At 42.8% G+C, this 21832-nt stretch overlaps 1 protein-coding gene across 1 annotated transcript in view; it reads left to right on the top strand.

Moving 5' to 3' along the window:
• The first annotated feature begins 18863 nt into the window (after positions 1-18863).
• slc39a4 (solute carrier family 39 member 4) overlaps positions 18864-21832 on the top strand; it is a 55807-nt gene continuing 52838 nt past the window's right edge. The window contains exon 1 of the mRNA XM_073055127.1: positions 18864-19169. Coding sequence (XP_072911228.1) covers positions 18951-19169 — 219 coding nt within the window. The 5' untranslated portion in view covers positions 18864-18950. The remainder of the gene's footprint in view (positions 19170-21832) is intronic.

Genomic DNA, 21832 nt, shown 5'->3' with positions numbered 1-21832 from the left:
ATCTGGTTACCATTGATTAAATAGTTCAGCTAGATGAGAAAATTGGTTGAGAACCTTGCAAAAAGTGACAAGCTCAAGTTAATTGCTTTTAAATAGTTTTTTTGCAGCAGTTCAAAATTTAAATTAAATTTATTATCAAAGTACATACTGTATATACTTCGAGATTCCGTTTCTTTGCAACCATTTACAGGAAAATTGAAATACAATAAAATTTACAAAAAATCTACGTAAAAGGACAAAGACTGGCAAAGAACTAATGTGCAAAAGAAGACAAACTGTGCAAATAAAAATAATACTGAGAACATGAGATGTAAAGAATCCTTGAAAGAGAGTCCATAGGTTGTGGAATCAGTCAGAGTTTAATGTTACTCATGCTGGTTCAGGAGCTTGGTGGTGTAGGGTAATAACTGTTCCTGAACATGGTGATGTGGGTCCTAAGGCTTCTATGCCTCCTGCCCGATGGTACTAGTGAGAAGAGGGCATGGCCTGGATGGTGGGAGTAATTAATGATGGACGCTGCTTTATTGTGGCAGTGCTGCATGTAAATATGCTCAATGGTGGGGAGGGCTTTTCCTGGGATGGACTGGATTGTACCCTGTAGATTTTTCCATTCCTGGGCATTGTTGTTTCCATACCAGGCTGTGATGCAACCTGTCAGGATGCTCTCTACTATGCATCTATAGAGGTGTCATGCTGAATCTACGCAAACTTCTAAGCAAGTAGAAGCCTCTTTGTGATTACGCTTATGCATATGTGTTGGTCCCAGGACAGATCCTCTGATATATTGATAGCAAGGAATTTAAAGCTACTGAACCTCTCCACCTCTGATGAGGACTGCATTAGAGCTGTACCTAGTCATAATTGTGTGGTATAAAGTGAGCAGAGCTGGGGTCTAAGCACACAATCTTGTGGTGCCCCTGTACTAATGGTGATTGTGGACGAGATGTTGTTGCCAATCCGAACTGACTGGTGTCTGCAAGTGAGGAAATTGAGGAGCTTAGTGATTAGTTTAAAGGGGATGATAGCAATGAATGCTGATCTGTAGTCAATGAAGAGCATCCTGACATGTGCATCTTTGTTGTCCAGGTGTTCCAGAGCTGAGTGAAGAGCCAGTGGAATAGCATCTGCCATTGACCTGTCGTGAGGTAGCCAAATTGGAGCAGATCCGGGGAGCACCTCAGGTAAGAGTTTATTAACAATGAGCTACTGATATCCATTCTGTGTTTATTGTTACAATTTGTAACAGTGTTGTAACTTGAAACATTGACAATGTAAATACGTTGAAACTCTGTTTCATAGTAAAGGTTGTGGTACATTCATTAAGACAATTTATGGATTATATTCATTAACACATAATTAATTACAGGGTATTTCACAATTATATTAACATAGTTTTCAAAATTATATTAGCATAATTTCAAAATTCTATGAACATTACATAAAAAAAAATTCCAGCGGCATGGCAACAAAGGCTATGTGTGCGGGAGCATTTTGGTTACTGTGCAGCTGCGTGCCCGTGCAGTTTACAGGGAACAATGAAGGTAGCGTTAAGGTTTTTCAGGTTGGTTTAATAACGTGATGGTCGTGGGGAAGAAGCTGTTGTTGAACATTGAGATGTGAGTCTTTCAGGTCTCTTAGACCAACATGTGATGGTCAACTCTTCATTCCTCTCAAAAATGTTGCTTGGCTTGCTGAGTTCCTCCAGATTTTGTGTGTGTTGCACCTGATCTCCTAAAATTTATTTCATGGGCTGTGTGAGTCACTGTTACTCCTTTTATTCTTTTTACTGGATAGATTAACCTTTCACTTCTGCAGTCTTTTTTCTTTTCAGGGAGCAAGTCAGTACAGTAAACAACAGCCCTAATTGGATTCAGACATACCTTAGAAACCTGAGGAGTGAATTGGGGAGGGAGACGAAGCAGAAATTGGCATGGAAGATTGCAAAGCACAATGAGTTTGAAGCAAAAAGAACAAAGGCATGTAATAGATCCATTGTGTAAGAAAGGTGAAAAATACTGCGATCAGGTTGCCACGGTAAAACGGTGAAGAAACAATTCACGCATGACACTGGAACTTTAGAAGATAAAGTAAGAATTTTGAAAACTAAAAGCTATCAACGTAGAAAAGTAAAGTAAAAGTCCAAAATTAGAAGTTATCGTCAGAGTCCATACATGTCACCACATACAACTGGGAGATTTCTTTTCCTGCAGGCATACCTAGCAAATCCACAGAACAGTAACTGCAAACAGGATCAGTGATCAACAAACTGTGCAAATGCAAAATATAAATGAATAGCAATAAATAACGAGAGGATGAAATAACAAGATAAAGAGATATAGCATGGCACAGGCCCTTCCAGCCCTTCAAACTTCACCAACCAGCAACACCCGACAACCCACGCTTTCCATAGGGGGAGGGGATGTACAGAGCCTCTTTACAGAGGATTCTGGGATTGAACTCTGAACTCTGACACCCTGAACTGTAACAGCGCCATGCTAACCACTACCTTACTGTGGTGTCCACCACATCATTTATGTGAAAAAGCCTGAGAGTAGGAAAAGGAAAACCATGAGATTCAGATTCAGGGATAAAGTTAAGCTTTATTGTCACATATACATTGAAACGCAGTGAAATGTGTCAGCCTGAGGATGTGCTTGGGGCAGCCCATATGCATTATCACATTTCTGGCACTAACACAGCCTGCCCACAACCTAATAAACCTAATTCATACTTCTTTGGAATGTGGGAGGAAACCCCACAGTCACAGGGGAAATGTACGAACTCCTTATAGACAGCAGGGGCAATTGAACCCGGGTCATTGGCACTAACTGCTATGCTAACTTCCTGATAAGATTATTAAATACCTTGCCCGTGTGAAACTCACAGAAAACAACAGTAATAAAATGGTAATAATACTCGAGACCCTCCAGTGGTCAGGGCCGAGCATGGATGTTGTATCCTAGCTGTCTATGTGATACGCACACCAGAGCAGTACAATACGGAGAGTAAGCTGCTATTCATGCAGCAGACTCCCCCGTCCACACAGCTGATGAACCCAAAGGAACATCAGAGACTGATTCGGTTTGGCACCAGAGGACTGCCTTAGGGGCTCCAGCTTCAGATTTTTCCTCAAGGTTTTGTTCCCAAAGCCTTCTCCATGAATGGGTATAGCCGCAAGACGATGTAGGTTTGAGATCAGAGTTTCCTTTCTCTTAGATGAGCTACCAACCATGGCTAACGATTCCCATCTGCTTGAAGTGATTGGTTTTAAGGCACCAGTAACCTGCCTTTATCATTTCCTCCTGTCAGTAGAAATGGTTTCACTGGACTTAGCAGCTAAACCACATGTAAAGGCCAGGAGTTGGACTTGGTTGTCAGAGGCTATATGAGATGCACACCATTGGGAGCATTTTATAGGTAGTGGGAGCTTGTCCACATTACCTCTCCCAGCCATGATAACCTTAAGGAATCAAATAACAATACAGTCGGTGCTCCTTATCCACGAGTTCTGCATGTGTGAATTCAACCAACCGCGAATGGCGAAAACCCGGAAGTGCTCTTCCAGCACTTGTTGTTCCAGCATGTACAGACTTTTTTTTGTCATTATTCCCTAAACAATGCAGTATAACAACTATTTTACATAACATTTACATTGTATTAGGTATTATAAGTAATCTGGAGATGATTTAAAGTGTACGGGAGGATATGCGTAGGTTGTCGTGGATCGGGATCGAAAAAAAATCACAAGTTCTCTTACTAAGTAAGTCGGAACAGGTACATCCGGTATTATTTAGCGTCAGTTAGTCAAATATTTGTCTTAGTATATAGTATATATTTTACCTTTCTATGCATATAAAACACTTAAGAACGTATGTTTCAGCGCCAGGCTGATCCAGTGACAGATTGCGCTCGAGTGCACTCTCCATCTGTGCCTGGTTGATGTGGAGGATCAAAAACCCAAAACCACAAAACCCAATAATTAAACCACTACGTTGCTTAGTAATAATTGTAGCTTTCTTCGGGGCAGGGCCTTTCTCACTTTATCCTTTAAAATTGTTCCGATCGATGATCGACTGTAGCCTAAGGCTTTTCCAATGACTGATGGCGTTTCACATCTTTCCGATCACTTTATTATTTTCACTTTATTTTCAATTGATACTGATTGTGTGTGATCAGCCATGATCACAGTGAATGGCGGTGCTGGCTAGAAGGGCCGAATGACCTACTCCTGCACCTACTGTCTATTGTGATCGTGATTATTTTCGTGAACAGAAACACTGCGGATTCAGAGCTCCGCCGCCGGATCCTAACGTCTACAGCACTGTGACAGGTTAAATAAGTTCAGGGGTTCCTCTGGGTCCTAAGGTCCACCACATTGTGACAAGGGAATAAGGGACTTGAGCATCCACGTTTTTTGGTATCTGTGAGGGGTCCCAGAACCAATCCCTCGTGGATAAGGGGGAAAATACAGCAAATCACAACATCAAGCGATTCTGTATGCAACACACACAAAATGCTGGAAAGACTCAGCAGGTCAGGCAGCATCTATGGAGGGAAATAAGAGTTTAATGTTTTGGGCTGAGACCCTTCAATGGGACTGAAAAGGGAGGGGGCAAAAGTCAGAATAAGAAGCTGGGGGATGGAGTAAGGGTGCAAGCTGGCAGGTGGGTGGGTGGGGAAAAGGGGTTGAAGTAAGAAGCTGGGAGGTGATAGATAGAAGAGAAGAAGAAGGAATCTGATAGGAGAGGAGAATGAACTATGGGAAAAAGGAGGAGGGGACCCAGAGGGAGGTGATGGACAGATGATGAGGAGAGAGCAGGTGAGATAGGAACTAGAATGGGCAATGGGAAAAAAAGAGAACAGGGAGGGGGGAAATTACTGGAAGTTAGAGAAATTGATATTCATGGCACCGGTTTGAAGCAATCCAAATGGAATATGAGCTTGGCCTCATTATGGCAGTAGAGGAGGCCATGGACCAACATGTCGGAATGAGAATAGGGACTGCCACATATCCAATTTGTAGAAGAGGACAAATCATGCATATAGTAAAAAAACAGTAAACAAAAACATATGGAAGATGAACTGCAGAGTTCTCAAATGTTAGTCCACGGCTGCAGAGCCTGTTCAGCACTGAGGTGAGTGAAGCCAGCCGTCATGGCTTGACACAGCATCCACCCCCAGCCATAACTGCACTCTCGAGAGTCCAGTTTGCTGAAACCACCAGTAGATCGCAAGTGCCAGGTCATTTAGTAGCTTCAAAAGTACTTCCTTAAAAGGGAAATTACAGGCTGCAGATATACTCTAGTATATCTACTAGAGCACCTAGATGTTTTGTGAGCTATCTGAAAAATGTTGCCATTAGTCATCAGTGCCAACTTATCATTGGCACTAGCCTCCCCACTATCGAGGGCATCCAAAAGATGGTATCTATCATTAAGACACTGCACCACCCAGCACACGCCCTCTTCTCATTGCTATCACCTGAGAGGAGGTACAGGAGCCCGAAGACACGCACTCAACTTTTTAGGAACAGCTTCTTTGCCTCTGCCATCAGATTTCTGAATGGAAAATGAATCTGTGAATACTACCTCAGTATTTTTGCTCTCTTTATACTCTACTTATTTATATTATATATATATTTCATTATAATTTATCATTTATTTTATGCATTGCACCATATTGCTAAACAACAAGTTTCACATCATGTGCCAGTGGTAATAAACTAGATTCAGAGAGAATCCTCTCAGTGATATTTTGACAGTTTCCAGGAAACTATGACAGACCTGTTTGCTCAGTGTATCAGGTTGTGGATCATGTTGTCACAAAGACTGACAAGAACAAGGGCATGGATTCTTTGTTGGAGGAAGTAGATGGGCAGAATGGGACCACAGGGGTTATCGTAACACTTTATAGCGTCAGTGATCAAGGTTCAATTCCCACCACTGTCTGTAAGGAATTGGTACGTTCTCCCTGTGACCGTGTGTGTTTCCCTGGGTGCTCCAGTTTCCTCCTACGACGGTGTACAGGTCAGGCTTAGGAAGTTGTGAGGATGCTATGTTGTGACAGAAGCATGGTGTAACTTGCTGGCTGGCCCTGCCACATTCCTCAGACTGTGGTGGTCAATGAAGCAAATGATGCAGTTCACTCTATGTATCGACGTACAGCTCTTTGTCACACATACTGGGTATACGTTATTACCACGTATGTGGGGAAGAAAGGAAATGGAATTGTGCACAGATCAGAGCTGGATTCAATGTCAATAAGACCAAAGAATTGATTGTGGACTTCAAGAAGGGGAAGTTAGCACACACTAGTCCTCATTGATGGGTCTGTCATTAGCAGTAATAAAATAAAATAACTGGATCCAGAACATATGTACTCAACTGCACTTTATTGTATGTGTGCACAAGGTGAGCAGCAAGGCCCCTGTCACCTGTCACCACACTGTTCTGAATTTTGAACACAGAAATGCCTTTTTTATACAGAATTGGATAGCAGTTATGGATATTGACCGTTTGGTAAACTGTGTGTGTTTGAATTCCTTACTTGCAAGATCAATCGCCATTCACTATATCGGTGTTAAAAGTCAATAGACACTACAAGCTGACAACTGATGACACTTTGAAGTTAGTAAAGTAATTATACAAAGAGAAGCTATGTTCTTCAAAACCCTTTCTTCCCTGGACTGTCTGCACTCTATCTCAACATGTACAACATGCTGGAGGAACTCAGCAGGTCGGGCAGCATCCATGGAAACGAGCAGTCAACGTTTCGGGCCGAGACCCTTCATCAGGACTGAAGAAGGAGGGGGCAGGGGCCCTATAAAGAAGGTGGGGGGAGGGTGGAAGGTGCCAGGTGAAAAACCAATCAGAGGAAAGATCAAGCGGTGGGGGAGCAGAAGCAGGGAGAGGATAGGCAGGAAAGGTGAAGAAGGAATGGAAGGGGAAAGCACTATGGGTAGTAGAAGAAGGCAGAATCATGAGAGGGATGATATGCAGCTGGAAGAGGAGGCAGAGTGAGAGTGGGATGCGGGAAGGGAGAGGGAGGGAATTAACGGAAGTTGGAGAACTTGTGTTTACTGCGCTCTATCTACAGTCTGTTCTTGCCTGGACATTATGTTATGTCTTGCCATACCACAACTTCCACAGGTCAACGGTTGATAGGGTGAGCAGCTTCAAATTCCTGGGTGTCAGAATCTCAGAGGATCCTGGGCCCAACATATTGATACAGTCATAAAGAAGGCATGTCACTTGCTCTACTTGGTTAGGAGTTTTGGGAGATTTATTATGTAACTGAAGACTCTTGTAAATTTCTATAGATGTAACACAGAGAGCATTCTGACTGTCTGGCACACAGCCTCCAATGCACAGGATTTCATGGAGCTTCAGAGGGTTGTGGACACAGCCAGTTCCATCAGGGCACCATTCTTCCCATCACTGAGGACAACTCCAGCAAAAAAGACAGTACTCATCACTAAGGATCCAGAAAATAACCTCTTCTCGTTACAATCATCAGGGAGGAAGCACAGGAGCCCAAAGACACACACTCAAAGATTTAGCAATCACTTCTTCCCCTCCATCAGATTGCTAAATGGCCAATGAACTCATGAGCCCTGCCTCATTATTCCTTTTCCAGCACTATTTGTTTATTCTGTCATTTATAGATTTTATAGAGCTGCCAGAGAAAGTGGGAGAGGCAGGTATGTGATAAGAAACTTCGACAGGTACATGGATAGGAAAGGTTGAGAGAGATATGGGCAAATAATGGCATATGAGATTAGTTTATATGAGAATTAGGCCCTTTGGCCCATCTAGTCCATGCCAAACCACTTAAACTGCCTACTCCCATCAAACTGTACCCAGACCTTAGCCCTCCACACCCCTACCATCCATACATATCCAAACTTCTCTTAAATGTTGAAACTGAGCTTGTATACACCACTCATTCCACACTCTTATGACCCTCAGAATGAAGAACTTTCTCCTCATGTTCCCCTTAAACTCCTCACCTTTCACGCTAAACCCATGACCTCTGGTTGCAGTCCCAGCCAACCTCAGTGGAAAAAGCCTGCTTGCATTTACCCTATCTATACCCCTCATAATTTTGTATCCCTCTATCAAATCTCGCCTCAGTTTCCTCCATTCCAAGGAATAAAGTCATGACTTATTATGTTATGTTTTGTAACTTTAAGAAATTAAACTAATTCAAATGAATACTGTGTTACTTAGTCTTTAAGCCATGTGGTGGCGGGATGACGTACAGAATTAATGTATTTTTACATATAACTCGTAATTATTTATTTAAATAAACAAGAATGCTTAACCTAACAATATATTTACAAAATCACTCAAATATGTCTGAAAAATTGAATACACCATGCTCCTCCCTGCTTAGCTATAAGACATCCACAGTTTAGTAAATTTTTAAATTGTCCCATTCAGGCCTAAAGATTATATATGCTCTTGTTGTATAATGTCTTTCATAGAAACATGGAAAACCTACAGCACAATACAGGCCCTTCGGCCCACAAAGTTGTGCCGAACATGTCCCTACCTTAGAAATTACTAGGCTTACCTATGGCCCTCTATTTTACTAAGCTCCATGTACCTATCTAAAAGCCTCTTAAAAGACCCTATCATATCCGCCTCCACACTCGTTGCCAGCAGCCCATTCCACACACTTACCACTCTCTGAGTAAAAAACTTACCCCTGACATCTCCTCTGTACCTACTCCCTCGAACATATATGTCAAACTCAAGGCCCGTGGGCCAAATCCGGCCCATGGTGGAATTATCTTTGGCCCGTGAGATAATATCTAATTACTATTAAAGCTGGCCCCAGTAATCGAAGCGCCTAAGGCGTATGATATGGCTAATGCTGAGTTTATTCAGGTACCAGGTTTTCAGGGTTTTTAGTGTTTATTCGGCAGTCTTGCTCGGCAGCCTTCTTCATAAGAAACAGAATTTGTAAAGTGAAACACTTTGTAGTTATAGCAGAGACTGAGACACATGAGAGCAGGCTGAAAAAACGGAGGCAACGAAAGCTGCGTTCGCACGCGTCCGACTGATCCGGCCCGCATGAAGCTGCATTTTGCTCAATCCGGCCCGTGACCTAAAATGAGTTTGACACCCCTGACATAGAACCTTAAACCTGTGTACTCTTGTGGCAACCATTTCAGCCCCGGGAAAAAGCCTCTGACTATCTACATGATCAAGGCCTCTCATCATCTTGTACACCTCTATCAGGTCACCTCTCATCCTTCTTCGCTCCAAGGAAAAAAAGCCAAGTTCACTCAACCTATTCTCATAAGGCACACTTCCCAATCCAGGCAACATCCTTGTAAATCTCCTCTGCACCCTTTCTATGGCTTCCACATCCTTCCTGTAGTGAGGTGACCAGAAATGAGCACAGTGCTCCAAGTGGGGTCTGACCAGGGTTCTATATAGCTGCAACATTACCTCTCGGCTCCTAAATTCATTTCCATGAAGGCCAATACACCATACGCCTTCTTAACCACAGAGTCAACCTGCACAGCTGCTTTGAGCGTCCATGGATTTGGACCCCAAGATCCCTTCGATCCTCCACGCTGCCAAGAGTCTTACCATTAATACTATATTTTGCCATCATATTTGACCTACCAAAATGAACCACTTCACATTTATCTGGGTTGAATTCCATCTGCCACTTCTCAGCCCAGTTTTGTATCCTATCAATGTCCTGCTGTAACCTCTGACAACTCTCCACACTATCCACAACACCTCCAACCTTACTAACCCATCCCTCCACTTCCTCATCTAGGTCATTTATAAAAATCACGAAGCGTAAGGATCCTAGAACTGAGCCCTGAGGCACTCCACTGGTGACCATCCTCCATGCAGAATATGACCCGTCTACAACCACTCTTTGCCTTCTGTGGGCAAGCCAGTTCTGGATCCACAAAGCAATGTCCCCTTGGATCCCATGCCTCCTTACTTTCTCGATAAGACTTGCATGGGGTACCTTATCAAATGCCTTGCTGAAATCCATATACACTACATCTACTACTCTTCCTTCTTCACTGTGTTTAGTCACATCCTCAAAAAATTCAATCAGGCTCATAAGGCACGACCTGACCAGGGTAATCGTTCTGTCTGGCAGCTGAGACATGGCTATGAAAACAATCTCAGGTTCTGGAGCCTCCTCCGTGGTGGTCGTAGGAGTTGACTCTGACACTGTGGGAAGTGGTTCTAACAGCTTTCAACACCTCCTGTTCTCTCTCTTTGGATCTACTTAAATCCCTTTCTTTTTTTTCCTCACATTCCTTCATTCTTTCATACCTTTCTCTTTCTCATGTGAGGCACCTTGTCAAAAACCTTCTGAAAATCCAAGTAAGCAACATCCACTTACTCTCCTTTGTCTATCCTGCCTGCTATTTCCTCAAGGAAGTACAATGGATTTGTCATGCAAGATTTCCCTTTAAGGAAACCATGCTGACAGTGTCTTATTTTATCATGTACCACTAAGTATCCTGAAAACTCATCCTTAGTGATGGATTCCAGCATCTACTCAACCACTAACTGAGCTATAATTTCCTTTCTTCTTCTTTCCCCCTTATGTTGTCTTTCAGTTGTCTTCTGTTGGTTTTTAAAAATCTCCCAATTCTCTTACTTCCTACTATTTTTTGCTATATTATATGCCCTCTCTTTTGTTTTTATGCTGTCTTTAACTTCCCTTGTCTGCCATGGTTGTGTTATCCTCCCTTGAAAATATTTCTTCATCTTTGATGAAGGGAAAAGTAAATTTAGGTAGAGGCACAGGTAAGTAGGGGAATGGATTAAGGGGTATAAAAGTGCTAAGCATAACTAAATATGTGTACAGTGTGATTGAAGGGGCATCTCAAAGTATAGCTAAATATGGGACAGAACATTCAAGAGAAGGGGGAAGTGTCAGGGGGAGGTACCAATATCGGGAAGTTAAGTTGTATCTAGGTTGGCCTTGGCAGAAATAATTTTAACTAACCAATAATAATTTTACATCTAATTGTATATTAACATGTGATCTAAACTATTCTAAAATTGTCTTAACTCGCGTAATTGTAAGATTTCCTGCGATTAATATTATAAATTGAGTAGAATTGTAAGTCTAGGCGGAAAAGCAGTCTGTGATCAGTCTGTGATTTCCCCATAGCATGCTATAAATAAAAAATGAAGTCTGAGAAAGTATCGCTTGATTTATGGTTTTACTGAATTTGTGGTACCTTGTGTTATTGCATCGGGTTGATCTGTCTTTGACATTTCCTGTGCCTTCCAGATTGTCCCCAGAAACTCCAGCCTTTGCTGTTCTGCCATTGTCCCTGCTTGTCTCCCTTTCCAATCAACTTTAAGCAGCTCCTCTCTCATGCCTCTGTAATTCCCTTTACTGATAATACTGATACATCTGACTTTAATTTTTCCGTCTCAAATGGCACAATAAATTCTATCGTATTATGATCACTGCCTCCTAATGATTCCTTCACCTTAAGTTCTTTAACCAAATCTGGTTGATTACACAATACCCAATCAAGAATTGCCTTTCCCCTAGTGGGCTTAACCATAAACTGCTCAGGGAAGCTATCTCATAGGCATTCTACAAATTCCCTCTCTTGGGATCTAGCATCAACCTAATTTTCCCAATCTACCTGCATATTTTGAAATCCCCCATGGCTATCATAACATTGCCCTTTTTACATATCCACAACACCACCAACATACATGTCATCTGCAATGAAAAAGGATTCAGACACAGCCTGCACCATTACGCATCTGTTAGAAGTTTTCAAATAAGGTCAAAGATCACCAGCACAGATTTCATAAACCTTCACGAATCTCTTTCTTCCTTTCTTTATTGATTGATTGAGATGCAGCGTAAAATAGGCCCTTCTGGCCCTTTGAGTCACACCACACTGAAAACTCCAGATTTAACCCGAGCCTAATCACAGGACAATTTACAATGGCCAATGACCAATGAACCTACTAACCGGTACGTCTTTGTACTATGGGAGGAAACCGGAGCATGCAGAGAAATCCCACGCATTCTGTAGGGATGACATTGGAATTGAACTCTGAACTCTGACACCCTGAAGCTGTAATAGCACCATTCTAACTCCTATACCACCAAGGCAACCTTTAGAATTAGGTGGATGCAATCGACCTGGTGGATGTGGGAAATGTAATGTAGAATAGACCCTTCAGGCCAGCAAGGTCTTTGATGAGATAGGACATGGGAGTTTATATCGTATCCGTGCAGACATCATGGTGCTGTACTGTTCTATGATGGATTATGACTTTAGAAAGTCAACAGCATTGATTGTTTATACTGATGTAATGTCCACAGGTTTCTTTTATGTCACTGCTTGTAGAAGAAGGTAAATATTGGTGAAACTGTAAACAGAATATTATTTACTGGCAACTCAACTAAATCACAGCCTTACAGTAAAACAGTGTGTTAGGAACCCTAGCACGTGCTACAACCCCGTTCCTAAACTTTTGACATGTTCCTAAACTCTTAACCTAACCCGGTAGGTGGAGGAGCTTCAAAGGAGTTCACACAAAAAAAATTTCCAGGATTATATGGCTTTTCATATGAAGAGCATTTGATGGCTCTCGGCCTTATTCACTGGAAATTTAGAAGAATGAGGGATGGCTTAATTGAAATGTATCAAATGGTGGAAGGCCCTGATAGAGTTAATGTGGAAAGGATGTTTCCTATAGTGGCAGAGTCTAAGACCAGGGGACACAGCCTCAGAATAGAGGGGTGTTCTTTTAGAATGGAGATGAGAAGGAACTTCTTTAGCCAGAGAGTGGTGAATCTATGGAATTCACTGCTAAGTCTTTATATATATTTAAGGTAGAGGTTGATAGATTCTTGATTGTTCAGGGCATGAAGGGATACTGGGAGAAGGCAGGAGATTAGGGCTGAGAGGAAAAATGGATCAGCCATGATGAAATGGTGGAGTAGACTCAATGGGCCAAATGGCCTAACTCTGATCCAATATCCCATGTCTTATAGAGGTTTTTTTTATGTATTGCATTGTCCTACTGCCAATAAACAACAAATTTCCTGATTCTGATATAAATCCAATCAGTTACATTAATTTACAGCAACACACACAAAATGCTGGAGAAACTCAGAAGGTCAGGCAGCATTTATGGAAATGAATGAACAGTACCAGGCTCTCTAAAATCTCTTTGCAGGACCTCTTTGCTTTTCCTTCCTATGTTATTGGTATCAATACATACCAAGACATCTGGCTGCTCTCCCTCCCTCTCCAAAATGTTGTGGACGTGATCTGAGATGTTCCTGACCCTGACACCTGGGGGCAACATACCATTTGGTTGTCCCGATCATGTCCACAGAATCTCCTGTCTGTTCCCTTCACTACTGAGATCCCTATCTCTACCACTCTCTTCTTTCTTCTCAGAAGTGATTTGCCATTGCTTTCTTCTGGGCAGTGTCTTTACAAGATGGATGACCCCGGTTATTATTGATACTCTTCAGAGATTGTCTGCCTGGTGTCACCAGGACTTGTGATATCCACCACCAGATCCCATGGCTTCACATCACCGTGATCAGTGGAGGGGGTCTAAGCAGATTTACACCTTGCCCAAGGGTGACCTGCAGGCTAGTGGAGGGAAGGAGCACTTTGGGGTAGAGTTGTATCTCCACACCCCATCACTCAAATTAAATATATAGTAATAAAAAACTTCTCTGAATTCATCAATAGCTTATTTTTTTTTAGTATTTGCTTATTGATATCATTTGTACCAAGATTCAGTGAAAACCTTTGTTTGCATGCCTTTTGGACACATTGTACATGAAATGCTGGAGAAACTCAGCAGGTCAGGTAGCACCTATGAAGGTGAATAAACAGTCAATGTTTTGGGTTGAAACTCTTCATCGGGACTGGAAAAGAAGGGGACAGAAGCCAGAATAAGAAGTTGGGGGGAGGGGCAGGAGTACACGCTGGCAGGTTACAGATGGAGCCAAGTGGGCGGAAGTCCGGCGGGCAGGGCAGAAGGATGCTGGGAGGTGAAAGGTTGAAGAGGTAAAGAGCTGAAGAAGATGGAATCATAGGAGAAGACAATGGACCATTGGAGAAAGGGAAGTAGGATGGGTACCACAGGGAGGAACATGGAGGAAAGGGAATGAGGAGGGGCAACAGAGAGAGGTGATGGCAGGTGAGGAGAAGAGAAGGGGTGAAAGCGGAACCTGCTTCAGCTTTATGAAACTCTGTTTGGCTGCACGAGAAAATTGCATTCAATTCCAGAAGTCCATTATTAGGAAGAGAGTAGAGTCTTTAGAGAGGGTGCAGAGGAGGTTCACCAGGATGCTGCCTGGATTAGAGAGGGTGCAGAGGAGATTCACCAGGATGCTGCCTGGATTAGAGAGGGTGCAGAGGAGGTTCACCAGGATGCTGCCTGGATTAGAGAGGGTGCAGAGGAGGTTCACCAGGATGCTGCCTGGATTAGAGGTATGAGCTACAAGGAGAGATTGGACAAACATGCTTTCTCTGAAGCAGTGGATGCTGAGAGGAGTTGGTTAGAAGTTTATGTGATGGATAGACAGAGGAGAAGTTGGTACCTTTCTTCCAGGATTGAAATGCAAGGTCAGAGGGGGTTCGTTCAAAGGTGTATTGGGAAAACTTTTCAAATCAGTAGTAACTGGAATAATGTCACGCCAACCGTGATAGTGTAGTAACTGGAATAGCATCAGGCTAACCATTAACTGCGATAGTGTAGTAACTGGAATAACGTGGGGCTAATGGCTAACCGTAATACTGTAGTAACTGGAATAACATTGTCCTAACTGCTAACCACGATAGTGTAGTAAGTGGAATAACGTCACGCTAACGGCTAACGATGATAGTGTAGTAACTGGAATAACGTAGGGCTAGCCACTAACAATAATAATGTATTAACTGGAATAGTATTACACTAACCACTAATCGTAATAGTGTAGTAACTGGAATAGCATTGTCCTAACTGTTAACCGTAATAGTGTAGTAACTGGAATAACATTGAGCTAACCACTAATTTTGACATTGTAGTAACTGGAATAGTGTAGTGCTAACCACTAACTGTAATAGTGTAGTGACTGGAATAACGTCACATTATCCACTAACTGTGATAGTGTAGTAACTAGAATAGAGTCACGCTAACCGTAATAGTATAGTACCTGGAATAGCATCGAGCTAACCGTGATAGTGTAGTAGCTGGAATAGTGTCGAGCTAACCACTAACCGTGATAGTGTAGTGACTGGAATAGTGTCGAGCTAACCACTAACCATGATAGTGTAGTGACTGGAATAGTGTCGAGCTAACCACTAACTGTGATAGTGTAGTGACTGGAATCGTGTCGAGCTAACCACTAACCGTGATAGTGTTGTGACTGGAATAGCATTGTCCTAACCGTTAACCGTAATAGTGTAGTAACTGGAATAACATTGAGCTAACCACTAATTTTGACATTGTAATAACTGGAATAGTGTTGTGCTAACCACTAACTGTAATAGTGTAGTGACTGGAATAACGTCACATTATCCACTAACTGTGATAGTGTAGTAACTAGAATAGAGTCACGCTAACCGTAATAGTATTGTACCTGGAATAGCGTCGAGCTAACCGTGATAGTGTAGTAGCTGGAATAGTGTCGAGCTAACCACTAACCGTGATAGTGTAGTGACTGGAATAGTGTCGAGCTAACCACTAACCGTGATTGTGTAGTGACTGGAACAGTGTCGGGCTAACCACTAACCGTGATAGTGTAGTGACTGGAACAGTGTCGGGCTAACCACTAACTGTGATAGTGTAGTGACTGGAATCGTGTCGAGCTAACCACTAACCGTGATAATGTAGTGACTGGAATAGTGTCGGGCTAACCACTAACTGTGATAGTGTAGTGACTGGAATAGTGTCGAGCTAACCACTAACCGTGATAATGTAATGACTGGAATAGTGTCGAGCTAACCACTAACTGTGATAATGTAGTGACTGGAATAGTGTCGAGCTAACCACTAACCGTGATAGTGTAGTGACTGGAATAGTGTCGAGCTAACCACTAACTGTGATTGTGTAGTGACTGGAATAGTGTCGAGCTAACCATTAACTGTGATAATGTAGTGACTGGAATAGTGTTGGGCTAACCACTAACCGTGATAGTGTAGTGACTGGAATAGTGTCGGGCTAACCACTAACTGTGAAAGTGTAGTAACTGGAATAGTGTTGGGCTAACCACTAACCATGATAGTGTAGTGACTGGAATAGTGTTGGGCTAACCACTAACCGTGATAGTGTAGTGACTGGAATAGTGTCGAGCTAACCACTAACCGTGATTGTGTAATGACTGGAATAGTGTCGAGCTAACCACTAACCGTGATTGTGTAGTGACTGGAACAGCGTCGGGCTAACCGCCACACCACCATGGCGTCCTAGAGACTGATGTGTGCCTGGAATGCACTGCCGGCGTGGTGGTGAAGGCAAGTACAATAGGGGTGTTTAAGAGGCTCTTCAATGGCCATATGAACATGCAGTGAATAAAAGGGTATGGGCCTTGTGTGGGCAAAATGAATTAGTCAGTTAGGTGGTTAATTAATAATCTATTTAGTTGGGCATAATTTTATGGGCCTAAAGGTCTTTCCTGTGCTCTACTGTTCTATGACTTTTGACAAACACTCTGCACAGTCCTGCAGAAGGGTCTTGGTCTGAAACATCAACGGTACTCTTTTCCATCGATGCTACCTGATCTGCTGAACTCCTCCAGCATTTGGTGTGTGTTGCCTGGATTTCAAGCTTCTTCAGATTTTCTCGTTTGTGGTTCTGAACATCAATACCTTTGAGTCAGCCAATGGGTTTAACCCTATTCCAACAGCAGTGTCTCCGGTTGTGGTGAGGATGACTTCCAGCAATTTCAGTTACTTAATGAGTATGCCCGCAAGAAATCAAATTTCAGTGTTCTACAGTATTGTGCAAAAGTCTAAGGCCCATGTTAAAAAAATTTGTAAAGCAAAGATGCTTTCAAAAATAGTGAAATTAAATGTTTCTAAATGTCAAAAACAATTATTATAAAGAGCAGTAAACAGTAAAGAACTAAACCAATCAATATTTGGTATGACCACCCTTCGACTTTAAAACTACATCAGTTCTCTTAGGTACACTGTCATGCAGTTTTATACAAAACCTGGCTGGGAGGTTGTTCCAAGCATCTTCTGCAGATGTTGGCTGTCTTGCCTGCTTCCGTTTCTCTGGGTAACCCCAGACAGCTTCGATGGTTTGAGATCAAGACTAGTGGGGGCCACACCATTTGAAGCCGCGTAAAAAATCTAGGGTGCCTAAGACTTTTGCACAGTAATGTATATGGTGACTATATATATACACACTTTGATACTAAATTTACATACTTCTATCGGGTAACCCGCCAATTTTCTCATTCCAGGGAAGAAAGTACTAGTTCACAAAACCTCTTCTTGCAACATTGGCTCCCTGAGTCTGGGTAATGGGTGCCATGGTAGTGCAGCAGTTACCGTAACGCTATTACACCTCGAGGTGTCGGAGTTCAGAATTCAATCCCACCGTTCTCTGTAAGGGATCTCTTTACGTCCTCTCCGTGGAATGTGTGGACATTCCCTGGTGCTCCGGTTTCCTACTGTCCACTGTCCAAAGGGTAGGTTAATTGGTCATTGTAAGTTGACCCGTGATTAGGTTAGGGTTCATTCGGGTTGCTGGGTGGCGCTGCTCGAAGGGCCGGTAGGACCTATTCCACTAAGTAAATAAATAAATTTCCTGGCCAATGTCTTCAGCACTCTCTCTAGTTTAATGAAATCAGAAAATCTTTTCTGTGCTCGTTCTATGTTAACACATCTCTGAAAATGAAAACACACTTGCACAAAGAATAAAAGGAACCAAAGGATTCAGATTTACTTATCAAATCTTTATCTACTTAGAGATAGAGCACTGGCCCCGTGAGCTGCGCCGCCCAGTAACACACCTATTTGACCCTGGCCTAATCACGGGACAATTTACAATGAGCAATTAACCTACTAACCGGTTTGTCTTTGGACTGTGGGAGGAAACTGGAGCACCTGGAGGAAACCAGTACGCACTCACAGGAAGAATGAATTCATCCAGAGAATGCTGGAATTGAACTCCAAACTCCGACGCCCAGAGCAGTAATAGCATCATGCTAGCTGTGTCGTCCCACGTCATGCAAACCTACAGGGAAATGTGTCATTTGCACTAACTGAGGATTTCTAGTGCCAGCTTGAAAATGTGCCAACAGAGCGTGCCCATAGTGCTCGGCAGAAACTGGTGGAAGACGACAAGGAAGAAAGAGAGGGGAAAAGTATTTAAAATATTTCATCGTGACAGGTTATTCTAAACAAGACAAAATAGGTCAACAAAATAAAATAGAATAACTGGACAGCATCCAGAGCAAAGATGTTTGACATGAAGCATGGATTTGTACTTAGTCACGAAATTTACCTGATATTTTCTTTTATGTCTCAATAATTTATTAAAGGAAAACATGTGACTTGGATCACACATCGTTGAAGGTAACTTCATTTAAGTTACCGGTAGGTACATATTTTTTTTTCTTTCTTAGACTTTTTGTGAATTAAATTGAAATATATATGTTCAAGGTGATGTGTTCTCTTTGCAACTTCATTCACTGGTTCTGTGTCAATCAAATAAGTTTTGCAAACCTGGGAGTTTCCTATTAGTCGTGAATGGTTTTGACATCATTAATCTTTCCCTGGCCAATCAAGAGCAAGGGGGAGGGAGGGGGGGCATTTGGCACTAGGTTAGGTATAAAACTCATCAACTCAAACCGTCAGCCATTTGAATCTCTTTGTACACAAGGTTCTGTTAAGGGGCTCTATTGTGAGAAGGAGCTGCAAAGACCTTTTCCTATATTGTTTTTTTAAAATTTGCTACATTATGACTTGGCTGTCTGTACTGCTCCCTGTGCTTCTGGCTGTCCTGAAACTAGCAGCCTCACAAGGAAATGAATCTCTCTTTGTCACTGAACAAGAGCTCTTCAGAAGAGTGGTGGATCTCCTAGTGCCTGGAGAAGACATCCTGAGTGAGACAGCAGTCACCTCTTTATTAAGTATCTTAGAGAACCGTGTGCAGTGTGCTGAGGTGCCGTGTGAAAAGGTAAGTGCCGGGCTTTCCGATCACTGAGTTTCGGGACAAACTCCAGAGAGTCTGCTGGTGCCACCTCAAGGCGGTTTTAAGCACTAACTTAGGTTTTCAGTTGGTTTTAAATTCAAATCAATTAGCACGATAATCGGACTATCTGTTCTATATGATGTGGATTAAGATTTTGTAACTTGAGTCCTGACGTTTTTTTAATATGAATAAATTTGAATATATTCTGGAAATGAGAACAATTTAATTCCACTGACTGCAAAAACTCAAGGAATGAGTTTCAGAAAATATTCCCTTTTCTGAACTGTGTATTTTTGCTCAGTTCATTGTTATATGATGCCGATTGATTGAATGCCAGTGGGGAGATGGGGGGGGGGGGGGGGATGATTGATGGGTTGTATTACTTGTCGTTAACAATGAGACAGTGAGAGAGGGAACAGCTGGAACGGTAACCAGCAATGTAGAGCCCTCCGTTACACAGAGCCTGGAGAAGTGGAATAATTCTCCTGGGGAAGAGAAGTTTAAATGCTTTGGAAAGAGGCATTTATGAGTGGGAAGAAGTTTCACAGAGTAAATAAGGAATGATGTTTGTAATGGCCACAGAGTCGGTAAACAAGAACACGTTTAAAATTACTGGACAAACAACAAGAGAAGGGGGGGAGGGTTCTGCTACAAGGCTAGAACATGTTGTCCAAAAGTGTGTGCTGAGTCTGCATCCATTGTTGGGTCCTGACGAGGGGTCTCGGCCTGAAACGTTGACTGCTTATTCCCCTCCATAGATGCTGCCTGACCTGCGGTGTTGCCTCAGCATTTTGTGTGCGTTGCTCTGCATCCATTTTATTCCCCCACTTTCCCATCAGCCATCGACCCCCAGAATCTACCAGAATGTGTGCGCACTGAGGCAATTTTCAATAACCAATGAGCATACCAATCTACATGTTTGTAAGTGCGGTAGGAAAGCAGAGCACTCAGCAAAAACAGTTTCAGGGAGAACGTGCAAGTGCCACGAAGACAATAGCAGGGACGCAAAGAAACTGCGGCTGCTGCAGTGAGGGGCTCCTGTGGAGGGAAATGGACAGTCAATGCTTTGCGCCAAGACCCTTCATTTGGGCTAAAAGAGTAGAGACCATAAGAGCATAAGATACAAAAGCAGAATTGGGACATTAAATCCATCGAGTCTATTCCACCATTTCATCACAGCTGATCCATTTTCCCTCTCAGCCCCAATCTCCTGCCTTCTCTCCATATCCCTTCATGGCCTGACTAATCAAGAATCTATCAACCTTTGCCTTAAATATACTCAGTGACTTGGTCTCTGCAGCCTCCTGAGGCAACAAGTTCCACAGATTTGCCACTTTCTGGCTAAAAAAATTCCTCCAGATCTCCATTCTAAAAGGACACCCCTCTACCTGAGGCTGCATCCTCTGGTCTTAGACTTTCCTACCATGGGAAACATCCCGTCTTTGTCCACGCTATCGAGGCCTTTCAACATTCAAAAGGTTTCATTGAGATTCTTCCCCTCCCCCTATTCTTCTGAACTCTAGTGAGTACAGGCACAGAGCCATCAAATACTTCTCATGTGATAAACCTTTCAATCCCAGAATCATTTTCACGAGACCTCCTTTGAACCCTCTCCAATGTCAGCACATCCTTTCTTAGATGAGGCATCTAAAACTACTCACAACACTCCAAGTGAAGCCTCACCAGTGTCTTGTGTTTGGTTTTATACTCTAATCCTCTCAGAATGAATGCTAACATTACATTTGTCTTCCTCACCACAGACTCCACCTGCAAACTAACTTTTAGAGAATCCTGCGAGAGGACTCTCAAGTGCCCTGAGCAGAGATAGGCAGTACAAAGAGCTGAAGGGGAGGAGCAGAGCAAGAGCTGGCAGGATCCAGCTGAGGTGGACTGATGGAGCCTATGGATGTGGGAGGAGTGGAAATAGCACAAGAAGCTGGGAGTTGATAGGTGGAGGCAACATAGGAGTTAAGATTAAGATATTAATTTATGTTTAGATTATATTAATTTTTCACATGTACTTCGATAACATCTTCAAGTTTAATGTCATCTGACTGTACATATATATAACCAAATGAAACAATGTTCCTTCGAACCACGGAGCACACGCAAAATATGTATCATACACGGCACATAAAACCAAATATTTCCACTAATAAATAAATGAAATATAATTCAAAGGGCAGCACGGGTAAACAGTAAACAGCTCGCTGTCCTGGTGACAAGACCTCGGTGGTGGCAGGGTATTCATTAGTCTCACAGCCTGAGAGAAGAAGCTGTTACTCAGTCTGGCAGTCCTCAGTTTGCACCGAAGATGTGCTGGAGGCAGCCCACAAGTGTTACCATGCTTCTGGTGCCAACGTACGTAGCATGCCCACCACTCACAGGGATGGTGTGCATCTCTACAGGCAGTGCTGGGAACTGAACCGGGTTTTACAGCTGGTGCTGTAAAGCATTACGCTACCCACTTCCTTCTGTTCTGCAAACACGAGGAAATCTGCAGATGCTGGAAATTCAAACAACAACACAGACAAAATGCTGGTGGAACACAACAGGCCAGGCAGCATCTATAGGAGAAGCACTGTCGACGTTTCGGGCCGAGACCCTTCGTCAGGACTAATGAGCCCCTCCCGTCCCATGATCCTTTC

Source organism: Hemitrygon akajei, chromosome 8, assembly GCF_048418815.1.
Source record: "Hemitrygon akajei chromosome 8, sHemAka1.3, whole genome shotgun sequence".
In the NCBI taxonomy this organism is placed as follows: Eukaryota; Metazoa; Chordata; class Chondrichthyes; order Myliobatiformes; family Dasyatidae; genus Hemitrygon; species Hemitrygon akajei.
This window is presented reverse-complemented; position numbering and strand designations above follow the sequence as displayed.